This window comes from Cervus canadensis, chromosome 1 (genome assembly GCF_019320065.1).
Source record: "Cervus canadensis isolate Bull #8, Minnesota chromosome 1, ASM1932006v1, whole genome shotgun sequence".
NCBI classification, from domain to species: domain Eukaryota; kingdom Metazoa; phylum Chordata; class Mammalia; order Artiodactyla; family Cervidae; genus Cervus; species Cervus canadensis.
In genome coordinates, this window is record NC_057386.1 from 70,338,592 (window position 1) to 70,351,574 (window position 12,983).

Genomic DNA, 12,983 nt, shown 5'->3' on the forward strand with positions numbered 1-12,983 from the left:
AAGCTCTGGCATTCTCACCCAAGTTTTAAGCAATAACTTTACAACTAAACCTAGTTAAGGCCATAATTCCTTAATTTGCTAATTATCTGCCCTATTGGAGACTTAGCTGAATGCCAGTCTGTGTGTGTATGTGTATTTGTGCACCAAGTAAGGCTGATACTCTTTATCAATCATTTCATGTATGTAGTCACAGGTAAGGTGAATGATTGTAGGTTTTACATAGTGGTACATGCATACTAAGTTGCTTTCATCATGTCTGACTCTTGGTGACCCTGTGGACTGCCAGACTCCTCTGTCAGTGGGATTCTACAAGCGAAAATACTGGAGTGGGTTGCATGCCCTCCTCCAGGGGATCTTCCCAACCCATGGATCAAACCCATGCCTCTTAAGTCTCCTACATTGGTAGGCAAGTTCTTTACCATTAACCCGACCTGGGAAGCCCTTACGTGGGTGACTGGTATAGAAATTATATACGGATGTCAAAATGCTAAGACTGGATTTGATACACAGAGGAAACTCATCATAATTATATTGCTAATACACCTTATTCTAACATCTGTGACCCAGGTAAATTGTATTAATGTCAGCCTTTTTGATCAGTACACAGCTAGGCTTCAGGGGTTGTTGATATAAATCTGTATACTTTGTTATAATAACTTTCCACTGTCTTGAAAAGCAGAGACTCTGTTTGTGGTAAGCCCATCTTCAATACCGTAATATATTTTCTACATTTTTGTTTTAGGAAATGACAGAAAGATGGAAGGAGAGGCTTCCTATTACTTGGGCTTAGCGCACTTGGCTGCTGGAGAGTATGAGACAGCATTAGCAGTAAGTCCAAGGAGACTTTTCATCACTGCCACTTTTAATTTCTATTTTATTGTATTTGTTTTATTGTATGTTGTTGTAAGGCCAACAGGAATGGGATGGGCCTGATGTCAGTGTACCTGTTTATGGAGACTAAAGCAGAATGGCAATGTCCTAGAAGCATTAGAAATTGGTTTTACTGATGAAGTTAAATATATCAAATAGTGGGACCCTCCACTCCCATAGCACCAAGGACAAGAGGAAATGGATTTAAATTGCAGCAAAAAGTATACAGTAAAAAAAATTATAGTAAACTTATGATGTGATTTGGGACATTTTTCTTAGAAAAGACTGTGGTTAATAAGCAACAGATTGAATTCCATTGTTGTGGACTTTTCATTTGTGGGAGTTCGGGGAGAGGGCAAAAAATGGGGAAGGCATAGCTAGTCCCAATCTGAGAGGTAGCCTGTTTCATGATACAAATCACTGTTTGCCTATTTTATGATCAGGCTTGGTGTGTTTGACACACAAAAAAATGTCAAGAGCTATCTTTTCTAGAACAGAAATAATTTTTCTCCCATTCTTCTCTTACCTCTTATACATTTCAAGTGTAGCTTCATATTTAATCTTGTTTACATCTCAGGTAATAATGGAGTATTGGCTTTATTTTCAGCTTTAAGGAGCTCTTACTGGCTCTTTTAGTTATTCATGCTATGTAGCATTCCTATAATTGGGCTAGATGCATTCTTTATTGTCCTTAAAATTGGGTCATCATAGGAAACTTGGCTTTTCCTAGTTGACTCTTCCGCTTAATATTTTTTAGTTAATGACTTGCATTCAGCAAGGCTGTTGTGTTCCAGATACTTTCAGGAGCACAGAAGCCAACAAGATGCATATTTCCCTTTAGGAGCTAATTTAATTAGGGTGACCAACTTGTAAACAACTATAATTCACAGCAGGATGGACAGGGGGTTTCTGAATTCAGAGAAAAGTATGTATTTAGTTCAATACTGAAAATTAAGAGGGTTGCACAGAAGAACTTTGAAGGGGTAGGATATTTACAGGCAGAAAGTGTGAGAGTCATGGATAATGGAGTATTAGACACACACTCATTCACATACACTCAATATGAACGTTTGAGAAAGCTTGAGAAGCATTGAATTGTTATGTGCAAGGTAGGATACAGGAGGAGATCAAGCTGGAAAATTAAGTGAAAACTAGCTTAAAGAAACTCCCCCCACCTCATCACATGGCAAGTGCATGGCAAAATAAATTCAAACAATGCCATAGTGTTTACAGTGAAAATAAATCTTCCTTCTAGCCCTATACTCAGTCTCACAGTTTTCTCAAGGGCAATTATAGTTACAAGTTTCTGGTTTATCCTGCCAAAAATTTTCATGTATATGCCTGGCATATAAGTACATGTATATGTGTGTCCATTTTGTTGTTTACAAAATAGTAAGTTTTTATACACACCATTCTGCCTCCTGAATTAACTGCCTCCATACTAATGCATATCTAGACAGGTCTCATTTTAAAAAGGACTCACGGTGTCCCGTGGTATAGCTATACTCTAAGGGATTTAACCATCTCCTGTTGGGCATTTAGGTTATCTCCAATAAGTTTTTTTTTCTTTTTTTAAAATTAATTAATTTATTTTAATTACTTTACAATATTGTAGTGGTTTTTGCCATACATCGACATGAATCAGTCACAGGTGCACATGTGTCCTCCCATCCTGAACTCTCTCCTGCCTCCCTCCCCACCCTATCCCTCTGGGGTGGCCCAGAGCACCTACCGGCTTTGAGTGCCCTGCTTCATGCCTTGAACTTGTGCCGGTCATCTGTTTTACATATGGTAATACACATGTTTCAATGCTATTCTCTCATATCATCTCACCCTCGCCTTCTCCCTCAGAGTCCAAAAGTCTGTTCTTTACATCTGTGTCTCTTTTGCTGCCTTGCATATAGGGTCATCGTTACCATCTTTCTAAATGCCATATATATGCTTTAATATATTGTATTGGTGTTTCTCTTTCTGACTTAACTTCACTGTATAATGGGCTCCAGTTTCATCCGTCTCGTTAAAACTGACTCAAATGTGTTCTTTTTATAGCTAAATAACATTTCATTGTGTATATGTACACAACTTCCTTATCCATTTGTCTGTCGATGGGCATCTAGGTTGCTTCCATGTCCTGGCTGTTGTGAACAGTGCTGCAGTGAACACTGAGGTACACGTGTCTCTTTCAATTCTGGTTTCCTCGGTGTGTATGCCCAGCACTGGAATTGCTGGGTCATATGACAGTTCTATTTCCAGTTTTTTAAGGAATCTCCACACTGTTCTCTATAGCAGCTGTACCAGTTTGCATTCCTACCAATCAGTTTTTATCACAGCGTATAGCAGTGAACAGCTTTGTGCTGAAGTGAGAGATGATCTACAGAGTAAATTGCTACAGATGGAAATGCTGAATTAGAGAGAAGGTGAATTTAAAAATAAATTTTTTATTTCTGATCTTCACTTCAAAGACACTTCACAAATTTATAGTCATATAACAATAACAATAAGTGAAAGTGCCTGCTTTCTCAGGAGCTATTTGTATTTTAAGAATTTAGACATATAGTTAATATGTGTTGTGAATGTCTTTCCAGGCCATTATTTAAGGTATTTTTTTTTTATTAATTGGAGGACAATTTCTTTACAATGTTGTATTAGTTTCTGCCATACAACAAGGTAAATCAGCCATAAGTACAGGCCATTGCTTTTTTACCTTATGAAATTCTTCCATCCTGAGCGTTTAGATATGTATGTGGTCAAATTTGTCAATTTCTTCTTGTATGATTTCTGGACATTCTTAGAAAGACTACTCATTCCAAATACAGTTTTTTTAAGAATTAGAAATTTATTCTAATTCCAAGATCATATTTTTTAATCTGTTGGGGGATTGGAGAGTCTTAAATGCTTTACTGGGGAATGTGAAGCTCATTTTTTAAGCAATGTGGAATATTTGATGACTTTGATGAGGCTGATGACATGATCTCCTTAATTCACTCACAGTTGTTTATTGAGCACCTTGTGACAGACATCATGCTAGGCACTGGATCTGATCATCCTCACGCTGACAAAGTGCTCTGTTAGTTTTGGCCTTTGCCTTCTTATATTCAATCTATCATTAGTTCTTATCATCAACTCCATACACTCTTTTTATTCTCTCACTCGTATTTTAAATTTATGTTAGAATATTTTCAGATTTTCAGTATCTTGCCCCTATATTCAACTACTATCTCTCAGAAATTTCTTCTCCTTTCCAAAATGTTGTCCATCTGTTTAAGGATTTTTATGTGATTTTTTTCTCAAAGAATCTTGACATAGAAAAATGTGTAATGTGTCACACATAAATATCCCTAATTAATGGTTCTCATGAAGAGAAACAGAAGGGACTCTGAAATTTTGCTAATTTTGATCTTGATTTAAAGACTTTAATTTATTAGTTAATGATTAATACATGTAATTGGAGAAGGAAATGGCAACCCACTCCAGTATTCTTGCCTAGAGAATCCTGTGGATGGAGGAACCTGAAGGGCTGCTGTCCATAGGGTCGCACAGAGTCAGACATGACTGAAGCAACTTAGCATGCATGCATGCATTGGAGAAGGAAATGGCAACCCACTCCAGTTTTCTTGCCTGGAGAATCCCAGGGACGGAGGAACCTGGTGGGCTGCCGTCTGTGGGGTCATACAGAGTCAGACACGACTGAGGTGACTTAGCAGCAGCAGCAGAAATACATTTAATAGAAGAATATGTTGACAAGTATATGAGTGAGATTTGGCCATCCAATCCTTGCTGACAAAGCATTCTTTATTGAATTATGAACTAGCACTAAACTAAAAACAAATAATGGATTTTCTTAGAGCTGAAGTACCTGCTAATGGGGAAAGTCCATTTGGTGAAGAGAAGCGATGATTCCTATAATAAACCTGTGCAGAAGGTCACAGAGACCCTGACATTTTAAAGAGAAGAAAGCTACCCATGTACATCAGGTGCTGAGGAAAGAAGTAGTAATTCCCTTCGACCATTGTCAATTTCCACCTGAAAATTTCCAAGTAGAGTAAATTCTTAATATTAGAAAATAAATGTATCTTATGAAGTCCTAAGATTTCACATTTCTTTTTGTAAAATTTTTTTATTTTTTATTTTTTCATTTATTTTTATTAGTTGGAGGCTAATTACTTCACAATATTGCAGTGGGTTTTGTCATACATTGACATGAATCAGCCATGGAGTTACATGTATTCCCCATCCCGATCCCCCCTCCCACCTCCCTCTCCACCAAATTCCTCTGGGTCTTCCCAGTGCACCAGGCCCGAGCACTTGTCTCATGCATCCCACCTGGGCTGGTGATCTGTTTCACTATAGATAATATATATGCTGTTCTCTTGAAATATCCCACCCTCACCTTCTCCCACAGAGTCCAAAAGTCTGTTCTGTACATCTGTGTCTCTTTTTCTGTTTTGCATACAGAGTTATCATTACCATCTTTCTAAATTCCATATATATGTGTTAGTATGCTGTAATGTTCTTTATCTTTCTGGCTTACTTCACTCTGTATAAGGGGCTCCAGTTTCATCCATCTCATTAGAACTGATTCAAATGAATTCTTTTTAATGGCTGAGTAATATTCCATGGTGTATATGTACCACAGCTTCCTTATCCATTCACCTGCTGATGGGCATCTAGGTTGCTTCCATGTCCTGGCTATTATAAACAGTGCTGCGAAGAACATTGGGGTACATGTGTCTCTTTCAGATCTGTATTCCTCCATATGTGTGCCCAGAAGTGGGATTTCTGGGTCATATGGCAGTTCTATTTCCATTTTTTAAGAAACCTCCACACTGTTTTCCATAGTGGCATGTACTAGTTTGCCGATTCCCACCAACAGTGTTAGAGGGTTCCCGCTTTTCTCCACACCCTCTCCAGCATTGTATGCTTGATAGACTTTTGGATAGCAGCCATTCTGACTGGCATGGTAATGGTACCTCAGTTGTTTTTGGTTTTATTTGCATTGTCTCTGATATAGCAGTATGTTGAGCATATTTTCATGTGTTTGTTAGCCATCTGTATGTCTTCTTTGGAGAAATGTCTGTTTAGTTCTTTGGCCCATTTTTTGATTGGGTCATTTATTTTTCTGGAATTGAGCTACAGGAGTTGCTTGTATATTTTTGAGATTAATCCTTTGTCTGTTTCTTCATTTGCTATTATTTTCTCCCAATCTGAGGGCTGTCTTTTCACCTTACTTATAGTTTCCTTTGTAGTGCAAAAGCTTTTAAGTTTCATTAGGTCCCATTTGTTTAGTTTTGCTTTTATTTCCAATATTCTGGGAGGTGGGTCATAGAGGATCCTGCTGAGATTTATGTCGGAGAGTGTTTTTCCCATGTTCTCCTCTAGGAGTTTTATAGTTTCTGGTCTTACATTTAGATCTTTAATCCATTTTGAGTTTATTTTTGTGTATGGTGTTAGAAAGTGTTCTAGTTTCATTCTTTTACAAGTGGTGACCAGTTTTCCCAGCACCACTTGTTAAAGAGGTTGTCTTTTTTCCATTGTATATCCTTGCCTCCTTTGTCGAAGATAAGGTGTCCATAGGTGCGTGGATTTATCTCTGGGCTTTCTATTTTGTTCCATTGATCTATATTTCTGTCTTTGTGCCAGTACCATACTGTCTTGATGACTGTGGCTTTGTAGTAGAGCCTGAAGTCAGGCAGTTGATTCCTCCAGTTCCATTCTTCTTTCTCAAGATTGCTTTGGCTATTCGAGGTTTTTTTGTATTTCCATACAAATTGTGAAATTTTTTGTTTTCTAGTCTGTGAAAAAATACCGTTGGTAGCTTGATAGGGATTGCATTGAATCTATAGATTGCTTTGGGTAGAACAGCCATTTTGACAATATTGATTTCTTCCAATCCATGAACACGGTATGTTTCTCCATCTGTTTGTGTCCTCTTTGATTTCTTTCATCAGTGTTTTATAGTTTTCTATGTATAGGTCTTTTGTTTCTTAGGTAGATATACTCCTAAGTATTTTATTCTTTTTGTTGCAATGGTGAATGGTATTGTTTCCTTAATTTCTCTTTCTGTTTTCTCATGGTTAGTGTATAGGAATGCAGGGGATTTCTGTGTGTTAATTTTATATCCTGCAACTTTACTATATTCCTTGATCAGCTCTAGTAATTTTCTGGAGTCTTTAGGGTTTTTTCTATATAGAGCGATCATGTCATCTGCAAATCAGTGAGAGTTCAACTCTTCTTTTCTTCTGGATCCCTTTTACTTCTTTTTCTGCCTCTGATTGCTGTGGCCAAAACTTCCAACACTATGTTGAACCAGGTAGTGGTGATGAGTGGGTCACCCTTGTCTTGTTCCCTGATTTCAGGGGAACTGCTTTCATTTTTCACCATTGAGGGGTGATGCTTGCTGGTGGGTTTGTCATATATAGCTTTTATTATTGTTTGAGTATGTATCCTGTCTATATTCCTGCTTTTTGGAGAGTTTTAATCTCAAATGAGTGTTGATTTTGGTCAAGGCTTTCTCTGCCATCCTATTGAGATAATCATATGGTTTTTATCTTCAATTTGTTAATGTGGTGTATTACATTGATTGATTTGCGGATATTAAAGAATCCTTGCATTCCTGGGATAAAGCCCACTTGGTCATGGTGTATGATTTTTTTAATATGTTGTTGGATTCTGTTTGCTAGAATTTTGTTAAGGATTTTTGCATCTATGTTCATCAGTGATATTGGCTTGTAGTTTTCTTTTTTTGTGGCATCTTTGTCTGGATTTGGAATTAGGGTGATGGTGGCCTCATAGAATGAGTTTGGAAGTTTACCTTCTTCTGCAATTTTCTGGAAGAGTTTGAGTAAGATAGGTGTTAGCTCTTCTCTAAATTTTTGGTAGAATTCAGCTGTGAAGCCATCTGGTCCTGGCTTTTGTTTGCTGGAAGATTTTTGATTACAGTTTCGATTTCCTTGCTTGTGATGGGTCTGTTAAGATCTTCTATTTCTTCCTGGTTCAGTTTTGGAAAGTTATACTTTTCTAAGAATTTGTCCATTTCATCCAAGTTGTCCATTTTATTGGCATAGAGCTGCTGGTAGTAGTCTCTTATGATCCTTTGTATTTCAGTGTTGTCTGTTGTGATCTCTCCATTTTCATTTCTAATTTGTTAATTTGGTTCTTCTCTCTTTGTTTCTTAATGAGTCTTGCTAATGGTTTGTCAATTTTGTTTATTTTTTCAAAAAACCAGCTTTTAGCTTTTTGTTGATTTTTGCTATGGTCTCTTTAGTTTCTTTTGCATTTATTTCTGCCCTAATTTTTAAGATTTCTTTCCTTCTACTGACCCTGGGGTTCTCATTTCTTCCTTTTCTAGTTGCTTTAGGTATAGAGTTAGGTTATTTATTTGACTTTTTTCTTGTTTCTTGAGGTAAGCCTGTAATGCTATGAACCTTCCCCTTAGCACTGCTTTTACAGTGTCCCATAGGTTTTGGGTTGTTGTGTTTTCATTTTCATTCATTTCTATACATATTTTGATTTCTTTTTGATTTCTTCTATGATTTGTTGGTTATTCAGAAGCGTGTTATTTAGCCTCCATATGTTTGAATTTTTAACAATTTTTTTCCTGTAATTGAGATCTAATCTTACTGCACTGTGGTCAGAAAAGATGACTGGAATGATTTCAATTTTTTTGAATTTTCCAAGACCAGATTTATGGCCCAGGATGTGATCTATTCTGGAGAAGGTTCCGTGTGCACTTGAGAAAAGGGTGAAGTTGATTGTTTTGGGGTGAAATGTCCTATAGATATCAATTAGGTCTAGCTTGGTCCATTGTGTCATTTAAAGTTGTGTTTCCCTTGTTATTTTCTGTTTAGTTGATCTATCCATAGTTGTGAGTGGGGGTATTAAAGTCTCCCACTATTATTGTGTGTACTATTAATTTCTCTTTCATACTCGTTAGTGTTTGCCGTACATATTGCGGTGCTCCTATGTTGGGTGCATATATATTTATAATTGTTATATCTTCTTCTTGGATTGATCCTTTGATCATTATGTAGTGTCCTTCTTTGTCTCTTTTCACAGCTTTTATTTGAAAGTCTATTTTATCTGATATGAGTATTGCAACTCCTGCTTTCTTTTGGTCTCCATTTGCATGAAATATTTTTTTCCAGCCCTTCACTTTTAGTCTGTATGTGTCTCTTGTTTTGAGGTGGGTCTCTTGTAGACAGCATATATGGGGGTCTTGTTTTTGTATCCATTCAGCCAATCTTTGTCTTTTGGTTGGGGCATTCAACCCATTTACATTTAGGGTAATTATTGTTAGGTGTGGTCCCGTTGCCATTTACTTTGTTGTTTTGGGTTCACGTTTATACAACCTTTCTGCATTTCCTGTCTAGAGAAGATCCTTTAGCATTTGTTGAAGAGCTGGTTTGGTGGTGCTGAATTCTCTCAGCTTTTGCTTATCTGTAAAGCTTTTGAGTTCTCCTTCATATCTGAATGAGATCCTTGCTGGATACAGTAATCTAGGTTGTAGGTTATTCTCTTTCATTACTTTCAGGACGTCCTGCCATTCCCTTCTGGCCTGGAGGGTTTCTATTGATAGGTCAGCTGTTATCCTTATGGGAATCCCTTTGTGTGTTATTTGTTGTTTTTCCCTTGCTGCTTTTAATATTTGTTCTTTGTGTTTGATCTTTGTTAGTTTGATTAATATGTGTCTTGGGGTGTTTCGCCTTGGGTTTATCCTGTTTGGGACTCTCTGGTTTCTTGGACTTGGTGGCTATTTCCTTCCCCATTTTAGGGAAGTTTTCAGCTATTATCTCCTCGAGTATTTTCTCATGGCCTTTCTTTTTGTGTTCTTCTTCTGGAACTCCTATGATTCGAATGTTGGGGCGTTTCACAGTGTCCCAGAGGTCCCTGAGGTTGTCCTCATTTCTTTTGATCCTTTTTTCTTTTTTCCTCTCTGCTTCATTTATTTCCACCATTTTATCTTCTACCTCACTTATCCTATCTTCTGCCTCCGTTATTCTACTCTTGGTTCCCTCCAAAGTGTTTTTGATCTCATTCATTGCATTGTTCATTTTTAATTGACTCTTTTTTATTTCTTCTAGGTCTTTATTAAACAATTCTTGTATCTTTTCAATCTTTGTCTCCAGGCTATTTATCTGTAACTCCATTTTGTTTTCAAGATTTTGGATCATTTTTATTATCATTATTCTAAATTCTTTTTCAGGTAGATTCCCTATCTCCTCCTCTTTTGTTTGACTTGGTGGGCATTTTTCATGTTCCTTTACCTGTTGGGTATTTCTTTGCCTTTTCATCTTGTTTAGATTGCTGTGTCTGGAGTGGACTTTCTGTATTCTGGTGGTCTGTGGTTCCTTTTTATTGTGGAGGATTTACCCAGTGGGTGGGGTTAGACGATTGGCTTGTCAAGGTTTCCCGGTTAGGGAAGCTTGCGTCAGTGTACTGGTGCGTGGAACTTGATTTCTTCTTTTTGGAGAGCAATGGAGTGCCCAGTAATGAGTTTTGAGATGGGTCTATGTGTTAGGTGTCACCTTGGGCAGCCTGTATGTTGACATTCGGGGCTATGTTCCTGTGTTGCTGGAGAATTTGCGTGGTATGTCTTGCTCTAAAACTTACTGGCTCTTGGGTGGTGGTTGGTTTCAGTGTAGGTATGGAGGCTTTTGGACGGTCACTTATTGCTTAAAGTTCCATGTAGTCAGGAGTTTTCTGGTGTTCTCAGGTTTGGGGCTTAAGTTTCCTGCCTCTGGATTTCAGTTTTATTCTTCCTGTAGTCTCAGGACTTCTCCAACTATACAGCACTGATAATAAAACTTCTAGGTTAATGGCGAAAAGATTCTCCCCTGTTAGGGACACCCAGAGAGGTTCACAGAGTTACATGAACAGGAGAAAAGGGAGGAGGGAGATAGAGATGAGCAGGAGGAGAAAAAGGGGGACTCAAGAGGAGAGAGACAGATCTACGCAGCTGTCTGTTCCCAGAGTGTTCTCCGTATCTCAGACACCTACAAGGATTCACAGAATTGGATTGGGAAGAGAAGGGGAAAGGAGGAAATAGAGGTGTTCTGAGGTAGAAAACAGAGAGTCAAGATTGGGAGAGAATAATCTTCGGTTTAAAGATAGGGCTTCTCTTTTTTTTTTTTTTGGTAAGGTTATAGTGTAGTGAAAATGAAAATGAAGAGTAGTAGAGGAGTACTAGAGGACTTTAAAAGAAATAAGAGAAAAAGAAAAATAGAAAATAAAAGAGAAAACGGAAAGGAAAAAAAAGAAGAAAAAAGAAAAAAAAAGAAAGAAAGAAAAAAAAAATTTTTTTCCCCCTAATTAAAAAAATCGTAAAAATCTATGAAAATGAAAGTTAAGGAGTAATGGGGGAGTAATAGGGAATTTTAAAGGAAAATAAAAGAGAAAAAATAAAAAAGAAAAAATATAAAAAGAAAAAAATTTTTTTTTTTTTTTTCCTTACTTAGAAAAAAAAAAGTAAAAATATATCTAGGAGTTTCTCTGGAGCTGTTGCGGTCAGTGTGGGTTCGGCTCAGTTTCAGATAGCTCCTCGTTCCAGCTTACACTTCTCGATATCTACAGGGCCCTTCCGTGAAGTCGGTGTTTTCTACAGGGATTTTAATCTGTTGCACCAGTCCCTTCTGAAGCGGTTCCCTTTGTTTATTTGGCTTCTGTTTGCCGGTCTTTTCAGAGCCTCATTTCTGCCCTGACACAGGCGGGCGGAGGTGGACTCTTATTCAGTTAGCTAGTTCCCTTGCGCTGCTGGGAGGGGCTGACGCTGCGGGGATGGGCTGGCGCTGCGGGGCGGGGCTGACGCTGCGGGGAGGGGCTGGCCCTGCGGGGGCGGGCTGGCGCTGCCGGGAGGGGCTGACGCTGCTTTCTCCGTCTGCGCTGCTCAGGCTCCCGGCTGTTCTATATGGAGCGCGCCCCGCGCTGCGCTAGGTTCCAGCCCTCGGGTGTTACACAAAAGCGCGGAAGGAAAAGCTGTGCCTGCTCTCTGTGCCTTCCCCGTCAGAGCAGTCCAGGCAGCGAGGGGCTTGATGGGCGCACTATCCCCAGGTGTGGCGCACTCACTCCCTTCCGCGGACCCAATCTCAGTTTCCGCTGGCGCCAGTCGGGTGCGCGCGCCTTCCGCCCTCTGCGTCCCCAGCCCCAGTCCCCGCCCGCGCCGGTCGGGTGCCTGCGCCTTGTGTCTCACCGCGACCTTCCCCTCCCCTCTGCCTCCTGCCTCCGGCGGGGCTGGGCGGGTCCGCAGCCTGCGACCTCTTCTTGGGGCTTTCTCCGTCCCTTTGTTCTGCGAACGGCCGGCAGTGTGTTCCGGCCGGTTAATTTTCTCTCTTTTGGTCTCCCACAGTTCAAGTTGGCACCTCACAGAAGCTCCCTCCGATTGTCCTCAGGGCACTCAGGCCCGGACCCTAGCCCAAGCAAGGCCGCCTAAGACTCCCTTCCCGGGACGGGTCTCCGTCCTTAGCTCTTTTGTCTCACTTTTTATCTTTTATATTTTGCCCTACCTCCTTTCGAAGACAATGGTCTGCTTTTCTGGGCGCCTGATGACCTCAGCTAGCGATCAGAAGTTGTTTTGTGAGGTTTGCTCTGCTTTCAGTTATTCTTTTGATGAATTTGTAGGAGAGAAAGTGGTCTCCCCGTCCTACTCCTCCGCCATCTTGGCTCCTCCTCAGAAAAGAGAGATTTCTGTCACATGGTCTCCACATAAAGGATACTATTTAAGGATGAATATCTAAATCAATGGCCAATGATGTCACCTAAGACCTGTTGTGTAGGTGAAAAAGATTATCTGATTATTTAGAAGTAAAATGTCTTATTTATCTAAAAAAAAGAAATGGGCAGCTCTGCTGCTGCTGCTAAGTCGCTTCAGTCATGGCCGACTCTATGCGACCCCATAGACGGCAGCCCACCAGGCTCCCCCGTCCCTGGGATTCTCCAGGCAAGAACACGGAGTGGGTTGCCATTTCCTTCTCCAATGCATGAAAGTGAAAAGTGAAAGTGAAGTCGCTCAGTCATGTCCAACTCTTCACCACCCCATGGACTGCAGCCTACCAGGCTCCTCTGTCCATGGGATTTTCCAGGCAAGAGTATTAGAGTGGGGTGCCACTGCCTTCTCTGTA

The 12,983-nt window shown here is 39.6% G+C and overlaps 1 protein-coding gene across 2 annotated transcripts in view; it reads left to right on the forward strand.

Annotated features, from left to right (window-relative positions):
• The window catches only part of TTC29 (tetratricopeptide repeat domain 29), a 256,862-nt gene that overhangs the window by 86,424 nt on the left and 157,455 nt on the right, over positions 1–12,983 (forward strand). For both annotated transcript variants that reach the window (XM_043487622.1, XM_043487701.1), the window contains exon 8: positions 743–828. In XM_043487622.1, coding sequence (XP_043343557.1) covers positions 743–828 — 86 coding nt within the window. The remainder of the gene's footprint in view (positions 1–742; positions 829–12,983) is intronic.